Here is a 26,748-nt window from a genome sequence, read left to right as displayed (position 1 = left end):
ACCTTATAAGGGTTTACAAGCTACGGTTCTTTTAAATGCGTTACACAACACTTGGGACCAAGCAATGGACTGGGGATTCGAACCCTAACTCTGCTGATCAGAAACACCAGAGTTTGAATTCGTTGCTCTTAACCACTCGGCCATGAAACTTCCACATCTGCTCTAGGCAAAGGTCTTGTGCTCAAATCCAACTCAAGTAGTAGGACTTCCCAAAGAGCTGAACACATGTCCGTGTTCAACACAAATAATTAGCATGATTTTAAAGTACAGTGCAAGGGAACTTTTTATGTACTACAGTCAGCACCATCTTTTCTACAACAAATGAAGCAAGGGCAAAGGATATATTGGGAGTATAATGTATGTTATAATAATAATAATAACCAGTTGTTATATAGCCCTTTTCACACCCGAAGGGGCATCTCAAAGCGCTTTAATAATAATAAATAATAATATGAACACTTATAGTGCGCCGGTATCCACCACAAGTGATGCTCATGGCGCAAGGAAGAAACACAAAATTAATGAAAAGCAGCTGTGAAAAAGTGGGTTTTGAGGGCCTCTTTGAAATAAAGAATAGAGGACGTGTTACGGATATTAAGAGGCAGATTATTCCAAAGTAAAGGACCAGCATGAGAAAAAGCCCTGTCACCCCAACTGTTGTGGGTGTGGGGAACAACCAGTAATGACAAAGTGGATGATCTAAGACATCTGGAAGGATTGTAACGGGTAATTAATGGACAATTATACTGAGGAGCAGAACCATGTAAAGAATGAAAAACAAGCAGAAGTAATTTGTATTGAATGCGATATTGAACAGGGAGCCAGTGAAGTGCATTTAAAACCGGAGTGGTATGGGTTCTCCTGGAGGACAAAGTGACAGAGTAAACGGTCTCAGCTCCCTGGGGAGTTTACTTACCCCTTTCTCCACAGTTGGTGCCTGTGAAGCCCGGACTGCAGGCACAAATGTAGCCTGTGTTTGATGTCACATCATTAGTACATGTCCCACTATTCTGACATGAAGCAGTAACACATGGCTCTACAGATACACATGACAAGTAGGGAAAAGGTCAAGATACATCATCTCAAAAATAGAAAGGAAATCTTTCATTACAGCGTAATAATAATAATAATAATAATACCAAAACTTATATAGTGCCCTTATCATTAAGACGTGCTCTAGGGCGCTGATTATTGCATTAAGGGCAAACTCAAAAGTAAGAAACGGAGTTCATTATTGGGAGTAAACGTTCTAAAAATCATTCAAACTGTTAGTAGTTTTGTATAATGGCTTTACAAATTTGTATCATTTTGTTGGGAAAGTAAAATTTTGCCATTATATGAAAGAAAAATATATTGTATAAAGTGTATTCTTATTTTCAAGAACTTTGAACACATAAAATTCAATAAGATTTAAACTCATCGTGAAATAGAGTCTGGAGTTTGAGTTGTTTTCTCATTGATGAATTGCGTGAGACTACAGTCTATATTCCATGCAATGACCTATCTAATGGACTTATGTAATGTACACTTACGCAATTCACAGTTTTGTCCTGTGAACCCTGCTAGGCAGCTGCATGAGTACCCATCGCTGGCCGTATTATCACTTGCACAGGTGCCACTGTTCACACATGGACTGGAATCGCACTCTGCAGATACAAAGTAAAAAGGTTCTTTAAAGGTAGGGTCATAGATAGGTAAATGTACTTCAACAATTAAAGACCATATCAAAACTTAAAACTTACTTGGTAAAAGACCTCCAGCTTTTGATAATGTGTAACATTTTGAAGAAATCATTCAATTTGAAGGACTATGGAGTGCGTTTTGGCGACCATACCCAGAAACATGTTTGAGCATTGGTCATCTGTTGAGTGTTTTCACATGTTCAGTAGAACCGCGGTGGCGAGGCTGTTCAGACCAAATGGTAACTAACTTGTTGAATTGGCTGGGTTCATTTGGGTTGCCAAAACGCACTCATAGTTTAGACTGTATATCCCAAATATGGATTATTATTCCTGAGTGTGGCATAATTGCTCCAGAGTTTTTGTGATATCTCAACAACGCTAAAATGAAATGTTTGCAGGTTGTATGGATATACATATTAATAAGTGAATCAATGTGTGGTGAAGAGGTTTTCAACTAGTGGTTAAATCCCAACGAGGCCCGGTTCTTGATAATTTTACCGAGACGAAGTCAAGGTAAATTATAAAGAACCAGGCCTCGGCTAGTTGAAAACCGATTCAATTATAACACACTTTGATTCCCATTCATAAATACCTTTTCTGTCAAAAACATCAACACTTTTTGGTCAAAAAGTAAAATAAATGCAAAAATTATAATTGTTCAATGATTTCTTTCAACACAACACCCCTCCAGCTATGAAATGGTAACGCTCTCCGCCGCCCTAGGGTTAACAACTCCTTATAAGGGAATGCTGTGCGCGTCGCGCGTATTGCGTGATGTGGCACAACTGTTTCAGCCGTTGCCCTCGACTAATAGGAATGAAGAAACTGTCTTATAAGCACAGGTGCAAGCTCGCGTGTCACGCCCATGTTTCAACACTTTTTACTGGTCATAAACAAAGTTTCCCCCCCCCCCAATGACGCGCTCTCCACCAATAGGAATAGGGAAACTGTCTGAGGTATTTATGAATACAAAATAAATCATTCAAAGAAAAGTAGGGTCTGGGTTGATATATATACTTAAATAAAATATGAAGAAAAAAAAATTCTTGGTGAGAAAGGATTGAAATATGTCTCATTATCAGAAATAGTCATAATTCCTACTCACGTGGCGCTCCAATGATGAGGGTGTTTCTTATCACTTTATGGTTGAGCTGTACTTGATCCATGTTGCTCCCATCAAGAAGATCAAGGAAAGAAGCGACGATTGTAGCCTCCGGTGTCGCAGCATTCTTCATGTTTGTAGCGAACGTCACCAAGACAGTACTGTCTGAACCTGGGATGGGGGTAATATCATAGATGAGGACATCTCCAAAACCGGTTGATATAGCAGACTCTCTAAAGGTTGCTTCAATCTGGGGACACAAATTTGTAAAAATAAAGTTAGTGGCCTGACATTTTGACCCTAGCAGAGTCTTTCTCAAAGACTAAATGACAACACAACAAACATGAACAGTTAACTACCGGGTTGGTTGCTATGTAAAGCACATTGGTTGCTATAGAAATGAATACAGTAAAACTCTTCTGGTATAGTACCTTGGTTGCTATGGGTGTAGTACATTGGTTACCACTGGTAGTATATTGTTATGGGTATAGTACATTGGTTGCTACTATAGTAGCCTGGTTTTGCTACAGGTAGGTGTATTATTGTACATTTTAATAGTGCATCAAGCTTGTGGGCTCAAGTAATCATTTATTAGGTGTTCGGGCCAACAGCCCAGAACACCTCTTATTTTTGTTCGTTTTTTTTTTATTTATTGATACTTCTTCTTCTTCTTCTCTACGTCCCTTGTCCCCCAACAAAAACATCTTTCCCAAACTCGTATGAACTTGAAACTTCGCACACAGTTAGATATTTACTAGGAGAGGAAAAATGTGTAGTTACGTCATGATGACGTAATCTATTCTTGAGTTATGAAAATTCAAAGTTTATTATTTCAAAAAATCTTAACTTTTGATCTACATAAGGGATTCTCACAATCAAACATCATCGGAACCGTCACTGAAAACTCCGTAAACGCCCCACAGACATAACCCCATTTTGATGTTGTCTTCCGGCTCAAAAGAGGTTGAAAATTTCAAAATTCACGTCTAAAGAACAACGTAAATCCCCATTGGTATGTGCATAAACATTGCACGTAGGCATACACACAACGTGTAGTGTATTAGCGGTGCAGCAGAGTCACGCTCCAGTGATCATCCATAGAGCGCGAAAAAGCTTCATGAAAGGCGGTTAAAACCTACATGCCCCTTACAGTCTTTTCTACAGTCGTCAATATTTCCTAAGTTCATATTTCCTAAACTACATAAGCTATTTTGACAATATACGTCATATGAAAGGGCTTTAAGTACTTTACAGAAATGGATATGTTTGTGAACTTTCGTTGACCTTTTGACCTGTTTAAACCGGAAGTGACTGTGAAAGGATTTGAAAGGGCGTTGTTTGTTGCCTTTTAGGTTGAAATATACATCCTTTGATGCTTTACCATCACAGCATACAAGTCTGGCAAAGGTCTGGTTTAAAACAAATATTACAAGATGACGTAATCATGTTGTTTTGACAGTTTTTGCAATTTGAATCATTTATTACAAATCTTGAGAACAAAGCAAGGTGTAATATTTGTTTTTTAATCCAGGCTTTTACTCCCGGAAACCGAACACCTTGAGTTTGTTCACAAACTCTCAATCTCTAGTTTATTTTATTTAATTTATTTATTGTTTATCCTGGGAAATCCATTCAGTAAGAAAAACTCACTGATCTCCCATGGATCCCAGCTAATGTACATAATATAATGCACTCTTAACCAATCACCAGGCAGCTTCTTAAGGGGCGTTCTACAGTTAGATAGCTAGAGACAAAAGGTTTTAATGAAATGCAAAAGTGTTTCTGGGCACTTCTCCTTACTTTTTTCAAAGTTTCACAAACTTACGTCTCTTTTCAAATCTGTGCGATATTTCACAAAATGTCGACGAAGATCAAATCCCTCATTGAGGACCATGACACTACTGACAAGTGTAAAAACTGCGGAAGTGTTGTAGGATACACCGGCTGTCATAAAAATCGGAAAAGAAAAAAGGCTAAAATTATTAATTTAATGAAAGGATTTTGTTTATATTCATATTAAACAGCAATGAAAGAAAAACAAAATTATGGGTTCTCCAAAGGGTATTTCTTTGACTTTGGTAGAACTATTTTTCTGAATAATATTTACTGTTACGAACTCTATAAACATAAAAGAAAATAAATAACTTGTTGTTTGATTGCAAAGTTAACAACTCTGTACTTTGTATTTCAGCTAACAACAATAAAAAACATGAGGTAAATATTTTTTAAACTCAAAGGAAATAAAAATTTGATAAAGGAAGATGATCTTACGTTTACAAACGTTTCTTTCTTGATAGAAGTTAAACATGCAGGTACACTCATAAGATCCTGGTAAATTAAAACAAACTGAGTCTGGTTTGCTGGAACACTGGCTGGAGATCTGACATTCATCAATGTCTACAGGAAAGAAAAAATAATCCTTTTAGATAAAAGTTTATTATTATACAATTGTTGCACCCTGTGGCGGGGGTTCATGTTGTTTTGTACACCCCAGGGGGTAATCGCACAATCTGCAAATTACTCCTGAGGGTGTACAAAGCCCATGGACCCCAGTCACAGCGTGCAACAATTTTGTTCTTATAAGTTGGTAACATAATTATTCCTCTTCTGGAAGTTCTGATGTCATCTACAAACATTATAACGACGAAGTATGCATAGTTTATTGGAGACAAACAGTTGTTAAAAATAAGCAACAATTCTTCACTGTTACTTTGAAACCGCGGTTGTTTTGTACAAAGCACTGGCAATTGACCAACAGTGGGAACAATCACGCTAATGTACATGCGTTTTTGTATCACATCATGTAATTGGTTCTCGACCAATCAAACTTCACAACTTGTTACTGAGGTATAACAAATAATTGTTCTCGCATCGGTGCAACAAGGTATAAACTCAGTTTGGAGCAGGTCGGCAAGTGATGTATCTTGCACTGCTTTTCACCTCTGTGGACCCCGGCTGTGTGAACCCTACCTCAGACCTGAGGCTCATGGATTGGATTTGACATCCGATAAATCTACTCCGCGGTAGTAGAATAAAGAAAGACACTTCTCTAAGAGCAAACTCTACCTGGCAAGTATAGATACACACATTTGTATTGATACCTCACCATTCAATGCCTCTAGTCACATGAAGAAATAGTAATGTTGTACAAAGCCATGATTCCGGTTACCAGTAAGTTTTCACGAGAACCAGTCATTGGTGTTAATAATTATACATTACACTTTTCTGAAATCACACCTTCCACCTTTTTAATGCTAATTACTTTTGACTTGAATTCGCCAACAAATTGAAAAACATAATTGATTTTAAGGAAGGACATAATTATGTTCTTACCCACACATGCAGTGTTTTGTATTTCAAAACCGCTCAGACATGAACAGTCATATCCACCAGGTATGTTGTCACATCTGGACACTACTGTGTCACATGAATCCATGTTCATTTCACACTCATTCACATCTGAGAGAAAAAACAAATACAAAATTGAAACTGCACAACTTTTGATAATCATCAATATAGGCCAAGTCATGGTAAATCTTGTTGCTTTTCAGACCATTTGCACATGACATCTGCATTTGAGTAGTTTGACAGGAGTCAAGAGCAGGTTACTCATTGGCCCATCCTTTCTTCTAAAAGCACAGCGTCATCATTGTTTTAAAGTGGCGTTGTGACGGTATTGCATGGTCTATTTCACTCAAAATTTTCAGGAAAAACAGCTGAAAAAATACAGTTTTATTTTGTAAATTCTGTCTTCATTGGAAGTACTTCTTTACTCCGACAGTTTTGGTTACGTGTACAGTAGGTAGGGTAGATCTTGTTTCTAATAATATGTTCTATTCAACACGCAGCTTCTTTAAACATATTAAAGGTAAAAATAAGATTGTTACCGTCACACTGTCGTCCTTCGATGAGGCCCTCAGCGGACACGTAACCGCTGTTACACATACAAACATAACTTCCTACGTTGTCTGTGCACTGTGAGCTGCCAACTGCACAATCATTATTCCCACTTGTACATTCATTTTCATCTAAACAAAAGAATAATCATAATAATAAAATACACATAAATAACCAGAACAATAATACACAGTTTAGCGCTTTATCAAACCTGAAGGTGTTTCAAAGCACTCATTTTTTTATTCAAATACAGAGCTTTGTTAAAGTGTTGGGACCGGGACTCTTTACAATTACCAATAGTGTCCTGTGTCTTTAAGCATACAATTGTTAGCTTAAATAAACCCAGGCAAAATACACATTTCAACAATACACTTGGACAAAAACTTGTTTAAAAAACATGCAAAATAAATCTCTTAACATGTGCTGATAATGTACCACAGGGACAATGCAACGAATTGTGTCCTTCGTTGCACTGGTTTTAAAAAAGAGAACTAAACTCACTTGTACATTCTAGGCCAGACCCCTGGTATCCGGGATCACAATTACATTCGTAGCTTCCTTCGGTGTTTGTGCACGTTGCTAGGGAGTGACACAAGTCTGGGTTCTCTTGACACTCATCAATGTTCACGCAGGAGGTAAACCCATCACCACGGTATCCACTATTACACATGCAGAGGTAGCTGCCTTCAGTGTCACTGCACAGGCTGTTGCTGGCACAGACAGGGTCTACGCTTTCACACTCTTTTATGTCTGATGAATGAATAGTATCAACAATATTTAACCATCTTATAGATTGCCTGTCATTGATTGTTAATATATACCTGACAACTGAGGTCAGCTCAACAGAGATCCGCTGCCTTCGAGCATGAGAGAGTGTCTTGATCCTTACCTTGGCAGGTAACTCCATTCCCTTCGAATCCCACAGAGCAGTTGCACTGGAAGAAACCAGCCAGATTGGTGCAGACAGCTTGATGGGAGCAGTTGGCAATTAATGGATGTGCTGCTGGCAATCGACACTCATCAATATCTTTACAGACAGACAGATAAAAAAAAACAGAAATCGCTAACAAAGTTAGTCTGCAGTTCACTTATTTACTTATGAATGATTATTTATTTAAAGGATAAAAACATAATTTTAAATTTTAGTTTAGAGCTTACTAATGCCTGTGATTGATTTTCACAGAACTTGGGGAAGTACCGAGAACACGGTGCTAACACTTAGTGCGAGGGTAAAATAACCTTTAGTTCATTTGAATCTTGAAAAAAGGAATGAAGAAATAAAACTTTACCAAAGCACACCAGTCCATTTCCAATGTATCCGCTCTTACATTGGCAAGTGTAGGAGCCATTAGTATTAATACAATCAGCATCCACGTGGCAAGTCAAATCAGAGGGGTCCCCCAACAAACACTCATTTATATCTACCATGAAAACAAAACAAAAAAACAAGTACTTATTACAAAAATAACTTTTGATACTTCTTTGGCATATACACTCAAATAATAGAAAATAGAGAGCACCGGGTGTGCTGCCATGTACCATTTGCTGTGTCAAGATTACCAACCCCAGCATACTGAAAAACATTGCTGATGACTGGCTCACCAAAATGTACTATACTGTGTGTGCACACTTGCTAAAAACCATGGCGCTTTAATAGCCCTGTAGGACGCTTAGTATGCGTGTATTTTGCCACAGTTCACGTATGACTCGAGACTTACTGCGCATTTTTCCTCAGCAGAAAAGTTGTGAGCGTTATTTCCTGCTTAAGCAGCTCAAAGCCGGGGCCAATAGCCTTCTCTCAATCATTGCAATTTTTCTTTGTTTTTTTTTATTAAAACGCCTAATGTGATTCTCCCAATTACGCAACAAATAATTTGCAGGGGTTGAATTGTTCTCAACTCTCTTGCGAATATCGCAGCGAAAACAGAGTTGTGACGTCAAATTAACGTCAAATTTGCATCGCATTCGCAATCGCAGGAAGTATGAACTGGGCTTTACTCACCATCACATAGTCCAGACAGTGTTGAACGTTGGTATCCATCCTTACAGTCACACGTGAAAAATGGTTCAGCATTGACACAAACTGTACTCATCTCATCACAATCATGGTCTTTCGTAAGGCATTCGTTCACATCTACCAATACAAATAAATTAAATAAAATTATTAGCTGTTGCAAAGTGGTTACCAACCAAAAGGACACAAATACAAATATTGTACTCAAACTTGGAAGTCAGCAGAAATAATTTCTCTATCCAACAAGTTCTGGGGCCGATTTCACAAAAATCTAAGATTGATCGTAACTGCAAATCAATCGTAGTTGCTTAGTAAAGTGTGATGTCACAATGCAAATCACTATGGTGATACTGAAAATCTGTCTTGCGATGAATTTAATTGCTTTGTGACATCGGCCCCTGGTTCATGCATCGATGATGGAAAAGTTTCTGAAGACGCTGTTATAAACATCAGCTTTGCTGTCCGGCTTCATATTTGTGAAGGATGCAGATGTTAATGTGCATGTGATTAAATTTCTAGAACTTAACAGCGTATTTGTCCTGTGGACTTGGAGAACGTGTTGTTCATTCTGTTTTCAGGACACTATTGAATAGTGAATCTCTAGTCTATCTTATGACAGTGACCATCTGACCTTAATAAATCTTGAAACAAATTTTCAAGACAGGTTTTATCTACAAACCTACCTGAGCAGGTGCGTTGATCGCTGTCGAGGGCGTAGCCGAGGGAGCAGGTACAATTATAACTACCCACAGTATTAGTGCAGGTCGCGTTAGAACCGCATGAATGAGGATTGTCAACACTTTCACACTCATTGGTTTCTGTAACCGATATAAATAATCAATGGTTATTCAATTTCAAATGTTGCCTAACCACAAAGGAAACTGACTGCGTAAAACAAAAATTTGCTCAGCATGAAATTTCTTCCTTGATTAAAACAGGATTACCAACCAAATTTCCATTTGTTGGATATTGCTTGGTACTGGTATTCAGCTGTTGTTTACTTATCCTGAAAATCATGTGGAAATTTGGTTGGTAATCCTGTTTGTAACCAGGCAAAATTTCATGCTAAGCAACTTTTTGTGCTTAGCAGCTCCATGAAATTGGGCCCAGATCCTCAACCCAAGAAAAGTAGTATATAGAGAGCATATTATATATCTGAAGTAAACAACAGGCAGTAATAGTTCAAATAAAAGTCCGATCATAAGTAAATTTACAATAACATTTTTAAATTAATTAATTTATAAATAAATTAGAAGACGACACTGATGACAGATTCAAATTTTTACCCAAGCAAGTGTCGCCACCATCTGGGTTGTGAAAACCAATATCACAGCGACAGAGTTCTAGAGAAGATGCTGCAGTGTAGCATGTACTGTCTATACAAGTCTTTCCGCTGCATGGCGTGGTTGCTGTAAACACACATAATTTACACAAATTTTATTTATTTATTTCAGTATTTAAAGATTGGGGGAGGGTGAGAAGAGGGAAAAAAGAAGGCCTTTGGGGGATTTTTTAATGTGTCAAACGATGCATTTTTGTCAATCTAATTTTGGAAAAGGCAAAGAAGGGGCACCCCATAGGAGCTCCCCTGGTGGTTTATAAGACTGTACAAATAGAGCAAACAGGCTTAGATGAGTCTGACATATGTGACTGATGGTAAAAATACAATTACCTGTACACGTTCCATCCCCTTGTTCCGTGAATCCTTCACCACATAAGCACATGTAGGTTCCATCCAGGTTTTTGCAATCTTGTGGACAGTCATGAACCCCCAACATGCACTCATCAATATCTGTTAGGAAAAGACAACAATAAACCCCCAATTTTATTTATTAAATATGGGATAAAAAAATACTGTTAACATCTGTTTTTAACAGTCAATATTCTTTGAATTATGAAGAAGATACAGTTGTTATTTTTATTATTATTTTGTTTTTGTGATTAGAAATCAACACACATACTCCAAATATCATAATCATAAACCGTTTCATAAAATACCCTCCCCCAATTAAATTCCCACCCTAATAAAATTCCCAACTGCAAATAGTCACAGTTAATCCTGTAATTTTAACGGCAAGGGGTATTAATTAACCCTTGCAGTCCAAAAGCTTGCAATCACTCATTTTCTCTCTACAATTCTTTAAATTCTTTAAAACTATATATATGACTCTTTGCAAAACAAAACAAGTTCAAAAACTTAAACTTTCATACAAAAAAACTAAAAGTACAAATGCATAATTGCAAGAGCCAGCTTGCATAAAGTGGGTATGGCTATGGTATTATATCCCAGGTATCAAGGTTCAAGGTTCAAGGTTCATTGTATCAGCATTGACCTCTTGCCTGTCCACCATTTCTAAGTCAAAATAGTACAGAGTAGGCATGAGTAAGTGTGTTGTGCACATAGAGTTCCCAGTGGGCACATAACGTTATTTCAACGTTGGATATTGGTTGATTTGGCGTCGCAACTTTGAAGTACCATAAATCAACGTTGATCCAACATCAGTCTGCCAACGTTGTATCAATGTAATGTTTTTGACGTAAGTACAGCGTTGGATAAAATTGGTTTTTGCGGCGGGATAATAACAACCAAAAATTGACGTTGATCCAACACCAGTCTGCTACCCAGCAGGCACACGACGTCTTTCTGACGTCATATTATGGTTGATTTTGAGTCGCGACGTCAGATTACCAAAAAGTAACTAAAATACAACGTCAGATTGGCGACAAGAATCAAACGTAAATTAATAACGTCGTATGGACGTCGTAAGATGGTCATAACTATAATAACTAAAATGTAACCGAAAATGAACGTTACATTTTAGGTAGATTTATAACTTAATAGTAACGTCATTGACCAGACGTTGCTTAGACGTAATTTTATTGTCATAGTCTAACCATCGTTTTATTACAACAGTCTGACCATAATAAGACGTCGCATTAATTTTTGTATTTTAACCAGATAGTAACGTCATTGAGCAGACGTTGCATAGACGTTTTTTGTATGTCCCTTTGTAACCATAATTGTATTACCATAAGCCGACCATAAACAAACGTCATATTATTGTTTGTATCATAACCAGTTAGTAGCGTCATTATATTTTGGTCAACCTGTGACGTCATTATGACGTCATAATATGTACATCAGTATTTCGTCATATTATGGTCAGCTTGTGACGGCAATTTACCGTCACGACATAATTTGCATATTATGCAAATTTTGAGGTCAGACTTAGATGTGGTATATACTGCAACAATTATACAACAAATTTATCGGTAATTAGATACTACAAACACATGCTTTGTTTTGTTTGTGTTAAATATCAATAGATTTTGTGATAAATTAAATGTGTTAACTAAATTTGACAGCTTAATTCCAAAATATTAATTAAAACTACAAAGTTTTAATTACAATCTATAACACCCATGAATGCAAAATTCTTGAAACCGATCGGTATATATACACATGCTGTACCATTGAATACTATAATAGGTGCGGTGACTAGAGGTCAACGAAGGGAGATCAAGCGGATTGTATGTATGTATGCATTGTATTAATTGATAATGTTAATAATTAAAAATCAATTAACTAATAAATAATAAACTTAGATAATGTTGATTTAACGTCAGGTTTGGGGTATTCCAATGACGTCTAAACGACGTCATTAATTGACAATATGCCGACGTCGGTTTGTGGTCGGAAAAACTACGTTGTATCATGGTCGATAACAGACGTCCTACAAACTTTCACATAGAACCATAAACCGACCATCATCCGACGTCGGGATTTGACGTCATGTTTTGGGAAATTTGCCGACGTCTAAATGACGTTTATTTATTGACCGTCTGTCGACGTCGGTTTGTGGTCGGAAAAATTACGTTGTATCATGGTTGGTAACAGACGTCCTACAAACTTTCACATAGAACCATGAGCCGACCGTCATCCGACGTCGGGATTTGACGTCGGTTTAACGTTACTATGACCATCTTGTGCCTGCTGGGTAACGTTGTATCAACGCTGTGTTTTGGTCGTAAGTACAACAATGGATAAAGGTTGTTTTTGCGTCGGGATAATAACACCAAAAATCGACGTTGATCCAACATCAGTCTGCCAACGTTGTATCAACAAAATGTTTTTGAAGTATGTACAACGTTGGATAAAGGTTGTTTTTGCGTCAGGATAATAACAACCAAAAATCAACGTTGATCCAACATCAGTCTGCCAACGTTGTATCAATGTAATTTGTTTGACGTAAGTACAACGTTGCATAAAGCTTGTTTTTGCATCGGGATAATAACCACCTAAAAATCGACAGTGATCCAACATCAGTCTGCTGACGTTGTATCAATGTAATGTTTTGGTCGTAAGTACAACGTTGGATAAAGGTTGTTTTTTGCGTCGGGATAATAACAACACAACATCAACGTTGATCCAACATCAGTCTGCCAACGTTGTATCAATGTAATGTTTTTGAAGTATGTAGGCCTGCAACGTTGGATAAAATCAAAGTTGATCGAATATCAGTCTGCGATGTTGTAATAGCATTATGTTTTTCATGTTTTACATCGTTGCACAAAGGTTGTTTTTGCGACACGGTAATAACCTCAAATCAATGTTGATCCAATATCAGTCTGCTGACGTTGTATCGACATAATAATTTTTGATGTATGTGCAACGTTGGACGTTTTTACCTCACGATAAATAACCTCAAATCAATGTTGATCCAACATCAGTGTGGTAACGAATTGTTTCAACATGAGGTTTCTGACATACAATGTTGGATAAAGGTTGTTTTTGCGTTGTGATGATAACAACCTAAAATCAACGTTGGTCCAACCCGTTATCAGTCAGGTAGTTTCACAAATTGGATAAAGGTTGTTATTGCATTGCATAATAACCAACTAAAATCAATGCTTATCTTTCCAACGGGCAGTTTAAGAAATTGCCATGTTTATTTTACAATCATCCCACACAGCAGACCGACGTTGTTATGACGTCATTTTCAGGTCAGACCAAACGTTGAATGGACGTCAATGTTTGACGTTAAAGTGACGTAATTTTTGCACCCACGCGCACGTCAACTTGACATAGGTTTTTGGTCAAACCCAACGTCTAACTGACGTTGCATGACTTTGTTTGACGTCATTCCTACACTGATATAATGTTAATTCAACGTCAGTTAGACGTTGGTCTTGACCAAAAATCTATGTCAACTTGACGTTGCGCTTTGGTGCAAAAATTACGTCACTTTAACGTCAAACATTGATGGCATTCAACACCCAAATAGACACGTCCAATCGACGTCACCAGCAACGTCTAACAATGCAATAACGACATGACTGGACGTCATTCCAGCATTGATGTAACATTGATTCAACGTCTGCTAGATGTTACCCAGAAAGCATACGGACGTTGTTTCAACGTTAATTTGCTCATTAATAAAAAATGTTAAATTACGTTGAAACAACATTACATTGGATGTCTCATTAACTTTTACCTGAGTAGGTAGTGTATTTTTGCATTTGTCTTTATTTAAATATTAATAATACTTATACACTACTAATGTTGATACTACACTACTACATGCTATCCCTCATACCTATAGCATACAACACGTTTCATATATAAATAGTCTAGGATACATAGAATCTGCAGTCATGGATTTATTTTATTTAATTGGTAAAATTTTTAATTAATAATTAGCAAATGAAAGTATTGAAAGAAGTGTAGAGATCCAAAGCATTTTTTTTCTAAAAGAATTTAGAAAAGAAACAATAAACCACTTAATTTCCCAATTACACCAAAATTGTAGCATATTAACTTCGAGTTTGGACTGCTATTTGTATCCGGCTATAAATTTGCATATCGAGGTCAACCTAAGGCAACGTTGACACCTGACCAAAATATGACATTTATTAGACGTCATACTTTGGTCAGAAATTAACTACAATATATCAGCGCCAAATTGATGTAAAAAGTTGACCTTCAAAAGACATACAGTGTGTATAGATGTTAGACCTTGATAGGTTGTAGTCATGTATTGAGTTAGTATAAATATTAAAGTACATGTAAATAACAGAGTAGTATTAACTAACACTAATGATAATTACCTGAAATAAATAAAAAAATAATTAATTAATATAATTAACTAGGGAATTAAAGAGCCATTGTTTCTACATTGTGATTGCAACGTTGTTTCTACATGTACGTCGGCATTTCAACGTTATAACGATTTGCAAATCTAACTATTATTCAACGTTGTTTCAGCGTCTTAACTTGACGTTGAAACAACATGGTGATTTTAACATTGTTTTTAAGTCGGCATTTCAACGTTAAAACGATTTGCAAATCCAACCATTATTCAACGTTGTTTCAACATAGAAACTTAACGTTGAAACCACGTACAAATGCCGACATTGAAACAACGTTAACATTCCCACGCTGTTTCTACGTCGACATTTCAACGTTAAAACAATTTGCAAATCCAACTATTATTCAATGTTACTTCAACGTCGGGGTATGACGTTGTTTCAACGTTATTTCAACGTATTTTGCCCACTGGGTTATATATAAGAACTACAGGGCGCAGGCCTATATACATGTACATGTACGCGACCCAGCATGCGCGCATGCGGCTATTTTGACAAAACAGCATCGCACAGCGTGTGTTTGTGTGGCCATTTTGTAAGTTGACAAAACAGCATCGCGTAGCGTACAACTCCAACGTGTACTTCATATTCAACCCACGAACACTATATCCCACATGTCCCCTTGCGGTCCCGCCGCGTTTGTGCAACAGCATCACCAGTGCCCCTCTAGTTCTTATATATAACTCTATGGTTGCGCATTAACACTGTGGGGATCAATAGTTACCTGTACAGACTGATCCACTGCCGGTATATCCTGGCCGGCACTCACAATCAAATCCACCTGCTGTATTCATGCATACTGCATTGGAGATGCAATCATCAGTCCCGATGGTGCACTCATTAACATCTGCAATAAAAGTGGGAAATGTTTCAAAAATAACACTGTGAAGAAAAAAGGTCAAATCACTCAATCCATCTCTGCAAGTTCAAAATGAGGTCACTCAGGGGTTGATTTCACAAAGAGTTGGACTAGGACTTAGGACTAGTCCTAGGAGATATTAAAAACTTAAGTATCGTCCCCAGTTACAATGAGTGATGACTCATCCTTACTCAAGAAGACTAATAATAATAATAAAACCATTCTTATACAGTGTATAATTATCACCGTGAGATCCCTGCGCTAGTCTTAACTCTTTGTGAAATCAACCCCTGGTACTAGCAACCAGCAACAATTTATTTCTAAATTGACAAATAATTCGACAAGGCCTGTTCCTTTACTCAGTATCTACATGCCAGGTGGTGCTAGTGAAGAGATAACTATAATCTTACCAACGCAAGAAGAACGCCCATCCCCGCTATAACCATTAATACATTCACAGCTGTAGGAACCGGGTGTGTTAACACATACGCCTAGAACGTCCAAGCAGGTTGCTTCACCTGTAGTACACTCATCCTTGTCTATATGAAAAACAAATTCAAAAAAGAATTGTCATCCTTTGGATGGGATATTAAAGTCACTGGACACTATTGGTAATTACAAAATAATTGTCAGCATAAAAACTTACTTGTTCCCTTAGAAAAAAGTTCTATAGAAATCTATTAAAAAAAAAACTATAGAATTTCTTGAAAAAATTCTATAGAAAAATATATAGAACATCTATATAAAATTTCTATACAGTTTCTATACAAATTCTATACAATTTCTACACAGAATCTATACAGTGTCTTTCTTTAGAAAATTGGGCCACTTTTCTAAAGAATGTCTATAAGAACAATGTATAGAGCTCTGTAAAACTAAAAAAAACAAAAAACAACTATAGAATTTACGAAAAAAGCAATGGAGAGCTGTTGATAGTATAAAACACTTTTTTTATTTCTTAGAAATGTTTCATCAGCATGCAACTCAGTCAAACTTACCAACACAAGAGAATCCGTTGCCGAGAAAACCTTCAATGCAGGTACACGTAAAGCTACCATCAGTATCTGAACACGTACTGACTCTTGAACTACAGGGTTGCACCAGGCGAAGACACTCATTCTCATTTTCACACCAGGTACCGTTACCGGTCCATCCGTCGTTACAGCTGCAGGTAAACGAACCCACGGTGTTGCCACACAATGCTTCTTGGTGACAATCGTCAAGGCTCCTCATGCATTCATCCATATCTACGACAGCAAGAGTTGAAACGAATCGCTGAAATAAGAAAATTCCTCTCAGCATGGTGAAGTGAAAAAAACATTACAAAAAGTAACGATGGGACATCGTCTATAATTGCGGCCCATATAGAGCAAGCTCCAAGGTTTACAAAAAAATAAGTTGCTGAATGCGCCATAGCACCTTGTAAACCCCAAGTGCTACATAATTGGGTCTCAGAATTCATATCTTCAGTAACCTATCAATTTAATCAAATCAATAGACTAAGCGCCTTGAGTACCAGGTTGGTAGATACGTACACACAATAAGCTTTTGATATTATTAATATATTATTATTATCATTATTACTACTGTACATGTACATGAGGAACTTGACTGAGATGAATTTATTACCTTCACATGTAAATCCACTGCCTTCATACCCCGTAAGACATTCACATCTGTATGATCCGTCTGTGTTGAAGCATTCAGAATTGCTGTCACAACTATTCACTCCGTTACACTCATTGATATCTGAACAAAAATATACACACAAAATAATCATAAAATGTTTGTCCAAAATCAGAGAGCAAATAACTTGGTGAATTGTTTTTCTCAATCGATATATTATAGCCATGTTCACCTGAGCCAACTCCCAGGGAATAAAACCCTGGGAAAGCCATGGGGAATTTTGACTCACTGCCACCCTACTTTTGTTTCACTTAATTTTTCTGGGTACATAAAACAAACATTTAGAATGCTACTCCCTAGGGGGTTATCCAGCCTACTCCCAAGCAGGGGTATAACTTTTCCCAGGGGTATCGCCACAGTTAAGAACTCAAGTGCTAAAGGTCATGCCAAATTTTCCAGTGATATTACCAGGAAACCTTCAGGTTTCTTATTTCATCCCAAGTTAATAAATGCAAAAAATAAATTTAGTTTAATGCAATACAATTCATTCACTTGGACTAGAGCCAAACCTGAACCTGCAACACACCAATTAATGTGCCTGCAGCCGATTTCAAGAAACACTAGGATTAATCCTATCTCGAGTAGGGCGCCCTAACTTAGGATTGGTTCAATGCGACCTAATGCTTTGAATAGAATAGATAGAATAGATTTATTTATTGTCCACGTTAAAAAACATAGAAACTTGACATCCACTGGCCAAATACAAGAATACAGAATCTATGTCAAAACTATATAAATTACAAAATAAGTGAAGTTACAAATACAAAGCAACAAAAGACCTGCATATTCAAAAAATGCACCAGCCAGAACAACGCCAACTGGTCACATACATGAACACTAAGACAACAACAGGCTGGAAAAAACACCCAGTCTTCCGAGTTTAACACGTCCTAAGTCCTAAGATTAATCCTAAGTTGGGAAGAGTTTGGTGAAATCGACGGCAGTGCTCTTCCAACCGAGCTATCCGTCCCTAATGTTGACGATTTCCCTATTTTGTCAATAGCTTTGGTCATGGATTTTCAGAGGCAATTCAACCTGCAGCTGCCATTAATAATAATAATAAATAATAATAGCCATTAGCCAGGAATCATACCCAACCTAACACAACCTGGGAGGAAGCAGCAAGGGGTTCACCTTAAGGGGATGCAACTTTTTAGTTCAAAAACTAAGGACTTGATACGTATATATTTAATGTACTGCTGCTTAAAAAAAAAAAATAATTTGTATGTAAGTTCGCCCCAAACAAGACTAAAGCCACTCTAGGTAAGGGGTTACAGGAAGAAAACGACTAAACATGAAAATAACTCAGAGAGCCGGAGGCAGGGATTGATATTCCTTTTAAAACAGTCCAGTAGGATGGAGGGAAACATGCACAAGGTACGGAGTTCCAAAGAGATGCAGTACGTGGAATAAAGTTTGTTTAAATAACTTGGACAATTCTTGAACTATACCTAAGCAAACTCTACCATCTCCGTTATCATCTGTGTAGCCTGGATTACAGATACATTCATAACTACCGACGGTATTGTTACAAACAGCATCGGGGGAGCAGTCATCGGATTGCAGATTGCATTCATCAACATCTAGAAAATAATAACAATTTGAAGACAGCTCATTGAAAGAAAATATGATTTATCAAACATCTCAAAACTTTTCAAATTGTATGCAAAGAAAATATTTTCCGATGTATTTGCAGCAGGACAATAAGTAAATCACCTGTAACAAAAATGTTTTGTTTGCAGGAGAAAAAAACCCAATATTATAACATACCGATACATCTTCTGCCGTCGATGTACAAAGAGAATCCAGAGTTGCAGCTACAGTTGAAGGTCTGTAGCAGATTGAAGCAGTTCTGATCACAACCGAGTCCCCCACTACTAGCAGTAGAATTCTCGTATAGAATACACTCATCAATATCTGTAGATAATATCAGCATCCAATAAAGGTTATTCCTTCGTGCATTTTTGTTTTGTTCCCGTGGTGAGAGTTGTTACAGATAAAAAAACTTGATCACATATGGTACTTTCCAGCAACAACTTTTTGCGGCGATGGGTTTTTTGAGAGAATTTGAAATTCAATTCAAAATGGTCGTGGGAATGCATTGCTTGGCCAATAACTCAAAGTTACTCACCCCTGCATTTCACGCCGTCACCCTCCAGCCCGACTGGACAGTCTGCGCACGTCCTGTTTAAATGAGGGGGGTCCATATCGAAACAAGCCACAGTGTGGAAACACGGGCTGACCTCACAAGCATCGTAGTTAACTTCACAAAGAACTCCGTTCCAGCCTGACATACAGTCGCACAACACCACCTTAAACAAAAGTAAATGAGCCATATGAGAATGGGAGAATTTGGGGGATTATTTACAGAGGCAACAGAATAATTACCTGTTCTGGAGATAACTATTACGAAGCATTACGAGCATTGTTATAACAGACAATACAATTGGCTAACTGTTCCATTCTAAAAAATTAAGAAATTGTGGTTAAAGTCTGGGTAGACTGCTGGGCTATTTCTACGTCTTCTCCTACTCTTTGGAACAAACTTCCCCGCAACATCAAAGACGCACTAACTAAGTATCAAATTCCGCCTTCTCAAATTTTATTTTGTTAAACTCTGACTGATTTTGTTGTTTGTTTTATATTTACTTTGTACAGTGCATTGGGACTCCGTGTGTAATAAGCTTTATAAATAAATGGTTTATTATAAATATTAATATCATGACACCCCAATAAATCAAGAAAAGAAAAACCTTTAGACATATAAGCTTAACATTTCAAACACTTAAAAACACTGGACACTATTGGTAAATGTAAAAGACCAGTCTTCTCACTTGGACTTGGTGTATCTCAACATATGCATAAAATAACAAACCTGTGAAGCTTTGAGCTCAATTGGTCGTCGAAGTTGCAAGATAACTATGGAAGAAAAAAACATCATTGTCACACGAAGTTGTGTGCTTTCAGAAGCTTGATTTCGAGACCTAAAATTCTAAATCCGAGGTCTCGAAATCAAATTCGTGGAAAATTACTTCTTTCTCGAAAACTACATCACTTCAGAGGGAGCCGTTTCTCACAATGTGTAATACTACCAACCTCTCCCCATTACTTGTTACCAAGTAAGGTTTTATGCTAATTGTTGTTTTGAGTATTTACCAATAGTGTCCACTGCCTTTAAGACTCAATTACAGATCTGTACTTACACCAAAACGATCTATCATGATATTTGTGCCCTCTACATATTCACCAAATCTGCATGTACCACCATTGCTACAGTCACATAGCTCAACCTCTGGTTCCATTGTCGTGTTGGACTTGTCGTCACTAGCGACAAACATTAGCTTAACCGCTGTTCTGTCAACAACATCCCAGGTGAAGAGGCCACCTGTAGTGAAATGTTAAATATTTCATCAGAAATCTTTTAATATTTTAAGTTTAATGGAAACATTCACCAAAACTTTGTACTGATTTTGCTTTTTCAATTAAGGCAACGTATTGCTGTTTTTTTTTTTTTAATGCAAGTCGCCAGGACACACAAGGCCTGAAAGCCACTTCAAGTTGTGGGCTACAATTATTTTTTTCCAGAGGTCGTTTCATGCCACCTAACCTAGGGCTGAAACAGTCCATACGGATGTAGGCTTGGGTATCATGAGTAGGAAGCCTGGCCAGTACCAGCAACTTTATTTTAATTTTTTTTTATTTGGAATAAAAGTGAATTGATTTGAATTGAATTGAATTGAATTGACATCGAGTACCCTGGCAGGTACCTGGGTAATGACAAACAATTAATAATAAAAATTAATATTAATAAATGATTTTCATATAGCACTTTACAGACCCGAATGGCATCTCAAATCGCTTCCAATATTATTACCGCTGGTCACTGGGGCATTTAAATCATTCTTTAAATCCTCTCAGCTCCCTGGGGAATACAGTCTGTGCAACAAATATATTATAGTGTCATCCGCATAGACTAAATTCAACAACTGAGAACCAAACCAACACTCTACAGACTCATCAACAGTTAGAATTTAAGTTTGATGCGTTGAACCTGTTGGTTACTACAAGCCAGATATTGGAAAAGTAACAGCTACAACAGTCTCTTCTAACAAAAAACTGCAGAGTATAGAATAAGGTGGTCCTCCATTCTAGAAATCTCAAACTAGATTAAAAAAAAGTATAAATTGTCAGATAAATACATACTCATCAACAGTTAGAATTTAAGTTTGATGCGTTGAACCTGTTGGTTACTACAAGCCAGATATTGGAAAAGTAACAGTTACAACAGTCTCTTCTAAAAAAAAATGCAGAGTATAGAATGAGGTGGTCCTCCATTCTAGAAATCTCAAACTAGATTAAAAAAAAGTATAAATTGTCAGATAAATACATAAACATAAACTTCAGGTATAAAAATATAAATAGGATAAAAAAACACAGAGACATTTAGATATTTACAACCATCCAGAAACTTTACAGGGGAGAGGGGAAAAAAATGCATTTACAGCATCAAAGTGAAACAAGCAGTGACCACCAAACACCAAAACTCTGAAGACAATGAAGACACACCGGGGGTTGTAACAACATTCCACATATTTAAATTAGCGCCACCTGACGTTCATGAAGAGGTGCCTATGAAACTAAACAAATGAGGTTGTGTACCGACCTTCTGGTGTGATTGAGGCCCCTTCAATCGCCTCAGCAAGACTAAATGTAATGTTATCGCCGTCCATGTCACTCGCTTCTAACTGCAGTGTAAATATCTCCCCTACAGTTACTTGGATACGCTCTACCGATGTTATGTTCGGAGGAAAGTTAGCTGTTTAAAAACAAAAATAAATCATCCATGTAGCACTCAACTCATAAATGTTTAAAGGTACTTTGCTTTTGTTTCTCCTAGCCCGTCTGGAAGTACTTTTGTATTGTCATGTATTGTTGAAATGGCTGAATAAATAAAAATAATAATAATAATGACACTATTGGAAATTACTCAACATAATTATTAGCATAAAAACTTACTTGGTAACAAGCAATGGGAACTGTTGATAGTATAAAACATTGCGAGAAACTGCTCCCTCTGATGAAGTGATGTAGATTTTGAGAAATTTGTGCAACAAAGGTGCTTTTTCCTATCACCTTGCCACTTTGATTACAAATTAAGACCAAGCTCCCACAGATTTGTTATTTTATGCATAAGATAGGTACACCGAGTGACCATTTTGATCTCTGACAACTACCAAAGGTGTCATATTTCACACTTGCTACTTAACTATTACGGGTGCTCAATTTCATAGAGCTGCTTAAGCTGAAAATAAACTTTAAAATGTCCCGCTTAGCAACAGTAGTCATGACATGTATTTTGGTATGGAAACCTTATTTTTGTTGCACTTTGCTACTTGTTCTTCTTAAAGACAGTGGACACTATTGGTAAATGTCAAAGACCAGTCTACTCACTTGGTGTATATCAACATATGCATAAAATAACAAACCTGTGAAAATTTGTGCTCGATTGGTCGTCGGAGTTGCGAGATAACTATGTCACACGAGGTAGTGTGCTTTTAGATGCTTGATTTTGAGACCTCAAATTCTAAACTTGAGGTCTCAAAAACAAAATTGTTGTGGAAAATTACTTCTTTCTCGAAAACTATGTCACTTCAGAGAGAGCCGTTTCTCACAATGTTTTATACTACCAACCTCTCCCCATTACTCGTAATCAAGAAAGGTTTTATCCTAATAATTCTTTTGAGTAATTACCAATAGTGTCCACTGCCTAATTAGCAGCTCTATTCCCAGGTTGAAATTCCAGTTGAACCTAGTTAAACTGTGTTTAACTGGAACTAGTTGAAACCAGTTGATAAACTAGTTAAACACGTTAAAACCAGTTGGTTTAATATGGAAAATGGACAGAGACCAACTGGTTTATAATTTCAACCTAGTTGAACACAGTTAAACCTAGTCCAAACCAGTTGGTAAATATGGAAAATGGACGAGTTTGGTCACTATCCAGTTGAACCAGCTGACCCCAGTTAACTAGGTTCAACTGGAATTTTGACCTGGGTTAATCTGGGTGCAGGGCAATGTTGAGAATTATAAACAGTTAGTTGTTTCTGTTCTTACTTGCTCTGTTAAGTTCGGCTTGGTTCTCACTGTTTATCATCATGGCAGCCTCACCAAATACCGGATCCTTGGTTGCTAGATAGTCAAACTGACACATCTTGTCATTTTTGCAGAGTTTCATGACGGCCTCAAGCTCTGCCGTAGTTGCCTCAGCTATCAGATTTTCTAAAAACCTTGGAGTAAAGGTGATATCATTCTCGGAGGCAAAGCTTTCTGAGTCGACATAATAAAAAAGGGAATCCTCTTCAGTAATACGCCCTGCAAAGGAAACAAACACAAAATAACGGTTGGTGCTTTTTTTAAAGTTTCAGAATTTAGCGCAAGCATGAGCATTCAGAAAAACCAAGGTTTGTTTGTGTTGCTTTTTATTGTCTACCGGTTTTTGCTAAAGACTTAAAAAAAAAAAAGCTTTGCATATTTGTTTAAATAATTGAAACATTTTAAGGTGGACTTCCAAAGAAAGCCTTGCTCAAGGCAGTCGCATTATTCACTCAAAAAAAGTCGCCGTTGTAAACCCACCCGTATACACTGTGCGTGGTGCGTGTAATCACACCACACAACCCACCCGTAATACACACTGTCACATCGTACAACTACTGTGCACACAAGTCATCCACACTCGTACCACTAACCGCATGCGGAGGCCGTCAGCCTTGTCGGAGCTGTAACTTCCGGGTTTAATGTGTTTCATGAAAACAATTTCCAATATATGCTAGTATGCAGCTCATGAATATGTATATCTTTCGTCAGACCTATCAGACAACACAGGAAATGAATTAATCATTTTGACGTCCAATATCACTCACTTCCCTTATCACGACCTTTGGACCCTATCATGCTCGCTGAGCGTCCGTGGTGGTGGTGTGTGATGTAAACATGTCTCGTCTTTCACGGGCATTATGGTAATGAGTTGACCGTGGGAACTCTTCGCTGGTCAGTGGCTTCAACACAGACCCTACAAGGCTTTCGGCCTGACGGCCGGCGCATGCGGATAGTGTACGGGGGCATCGTGTCGTGCGATGTGGTTACACATTTTACGCACAGTGTCAGTGTATACGGGTGGGTTTTTAGTAGCGGTCTTTTTTCGGAGTGAATAGTTCGACTGCCTTGAGTTCGGCCTGATGGCCGACGCATGCGGATAGTGTACGGGGGCATCGTGTCGTGCGATGTGGTTACACATTTTACGCACAGTGTATACGGGTGGGTTTTTATACAGCGGCGGTCTTTTTTCGGAGTGAATATCTCGACCGCCTTGAGCAAGGCTATTCCAAAGACTGTCCACTTAAAAAAAAAATGCAAGAGTGAGACCATAAAGATGAATTTCAGAACCTCTTCGAAGCAAATCCAACTTTGAGAAACGCACCCATTTTTTAACCAGCCTGGTCAGTGATGCCTGCTTATTATTGTCAGCCTTACAAATCTATGAGTGGTCTTTTTTGTTTGTTTTGTGAAACTCTTTGTCTGATCTGTTTGTTTAGTCTTTAGTTGTCTAGGCTGTCCTCATGGCTAAATTCTCTTTGGTTTTGTTAAAGATAAACTGATATCCCCTTCATTATTTCATCTATAATCTTTGAACATAATCTTTAAAACAATTTTTCTTCCCTTTTAAATGTTTTTATAATGTATATTCTTGTTGTGTATATTTTAAAAATCAATTCAGCCCTCGGGCAGTGATGTTTGAATTTTTAATAAACCAATAATAATAACAATATTATTTTTTTTTTCTCGAAAAAGAGAAGTATATCATAAATACTGATTTGAATTGAGCTTTATGAGTCACTATTTGGAATTCTACGACTAGTTTACTTACAGGTGATTCCAAATTGATAATAATCTTCTTCTGTCATGACCCCACCATCCCCAGTTGCCGGCTGCTGGTTGCCATCACGCCTTAGAGCCTCATTGGTCGTGTCATCATCCCATAAACCTAAAATAAGCATAAGAGCATTCATACATTTCAATGGTTTCTAAACGTTTTAACTTGTGATGAGTCTTCTCTCACCAGAAGCAAGGTTTTACCTAAACTTTTTCAGTGACTACATCGAGGGACCTAGGCCCAATTTCATGGCTCTGCTCACTGTAAGCACAGAATCGGCGCTTACGGAAGCAGGGAATTATGTGCTTACGACAAGCGTAGTTCACAGGTTAGGGTTGAATTTTGACTTCTGCGCGTGCGTTCTCCACGTTACAAAGGCAATCTACGCTTACAAGGCTAGCACATAAATTCGTCACTTGCTTGTAAACGGGGATCGTGATCCTAAGCGCAGAATTCGGCGGTAAGCAGAGCATGAAATTGGGCCCAGTAGCTTGTCAATTCACGAGAGTCCTCCAGTGTTTTCACTTGTCCGTGGCAGGGAGGCACTTCTCAACACTGAACGTTTAGCCAACCGGACACACAAGTACAGGTGACTAGTCCTCGAAAGTTTTAACTAGCATTTAAATACACTGGACACTTATGGTGATTGTCAAAGACCAGTCTTCTCACTTGGTGTATCTCAACATATGCACAGAATAACAAACCTGTGAAAATTTGGACTCAATTGGTCGTCGAAATTGCGAGATAATAATGGAAGAAAAAAACAGATGGTTGATTTCGAGACCTCACGCGTGAGGTCTCGAAATCAATTCAAATATTTTACTGAGAAATTCCTTCTTTCTCAAAAACTACTATACTTCAGAGGGAACTGTTTCTCACAATGTTTTATACTATCAACAGCTATATATCCATTGCTCATTACAAAGTAAGTTTTTATGCTAACAATTCCTTTGAGTAATTACCAATAGTGTCTAGTGCCTTTAAGTGCCAATTAACACTTAACCTGTTCATAACACTCACGAAAAGTCTGAAATAAGTCTGGACGACCTTACCCATCAGTCCTTTAGTTCTAGTTTTGTATTCGTCGTCAATCCGGAACGTGATGTCACAAAAACTGTTGTTTATACCCACGGCAAACCCAATGTTTTCTATGTAGTTAGCAGCCACTTTCAATGGGTTCTCCTCAAGAGTCACAGTTAGGTTACCTATCATGACACCTGCAAAATATTTCAGTTGTATAATTAGTCCAAGGGATTAAGTGCAAAAAATAGTTAAGGGTCTGATGTTTTGACCCTAGCCGAGTTTTTCTCAAAGGCTAACATTTTACAGAAAGATAGGTTATTGAAGTTACGAATTCTGAGGCCCAATTATGAAGCACCTTGTAACGGCACATTCAGCTGCCACAGCCAGGAACACCGGGGCTAACCCCTT

The 26,748-nt window shown here is 37.6% G+C and overlaps 1 protein-coding gene across 1 annotated transcript in view; it reads right to left on the bottom strand.

Annotated features, from left to right (window-relative positions):
• Positions 1-26,748, bottom strand: part of LOC139942690 (uncharacterized) — a 75,431-nt gene that overhangs the window by 23,450 nt on the left and 25,233 nt on the right. The window contains exons 24-49 of the mRNA XM_071939498.1: positions 26,370-26,534; positions 25,312-25,428; positions 23,502-23,759; positions 22,051-22,203; positions 20,591-20,772; positions 19,519-19,699; positions 19,158-19,304; positions 18,839-18,970; positions 17,331-17,450; positions 16,700-16,948; positions 16,112-16,240; positions 15,567-15,689; positions 10,368-10,487; positions 9,982-10,104; positions 9,379-9,513; positions 8,684-8,815; positions 7,971-8,102; positions 7,571-7,708; positions 7,183-7,431; positions 6,672-6,812; positions 6,118-6,243; positions 5,056-5,181; positions 4,610-4,728; positions 2,788-3,034; positions 1,533-1,646; positions 917-1,036 (exon numbers count right to left, since the gene is read on the bottom strand). Coding sequence (XP_071795599.1) covers positions 917-1,036; positions 1,533-1,646; positions 2,788-3,034; positions 4,610-4,728; positions 5,056-5,181; positions 6,118-6,243; positions 6,672-6,812; positions 7,183-7,431; positions 7,571-7,708; positions 7,971-8,102; positions 8,684-8,815; positions 9,379-9,513; positions 9,982-10,104; positions 10,368-10,487; positions 15,567-15,689; positions 16,112-16,240; positions 16,700-16,948; positions 17,331-17,450; positions 18,839-18,970; positions 19,158-19,304; positions 19,519-19,699; positions 20,591-20,772; positions 22,051-22,203; positions 23,502-23,759; positions 25,312-25,428; positions 26,370-26,534 — 3,978 coding nt within the window. The remainder of the gene's footprint in view (positions 1-916; positions 1,037-1,532; positions 1,647-2,787; positions 3,035-4,609; positions 4,729-5,055; positions 5,182-6,117; positions 6,244-6,671; positions 6,813-7,182; positions 7,432-7,570; positions 7,709-7,970; positions 8,103-8,683; positions 8,816-9,378; positions 9,514-9,981; positions 10,105-10,367; positions 10,488-15,566; positions 15,690-16,111; positions 16,241-16,699; positions 16,949-17,330; positions 17,451-18,838; positions 18,971-19,157; positions 19,305-19,518; positions 19,700-20,590; positions 20,773-22,050; positions 22,204-23,501; positions 23,760-25,311; positions 25,429-26,369; positions 26,535-26,748) is intronic.

The sequence above is a fragment of the Asterias amurensis genome, chromosome 10 (assembly GCF_032118995.1).
Source record: "Asterias amurensis chromosome 10, ASM3211899v1".
Lineage (NCBI taxonomy): Eukaryota > Metazoa > Echinodermata > Asteroidea > Forcipulatida > Asteriidae > Asterias > Asterias amurensis.
Note: the sequence above shows the minus strand (reverse complement) of the source record. Positions and strands in the feature narration are given on the sequence as shown.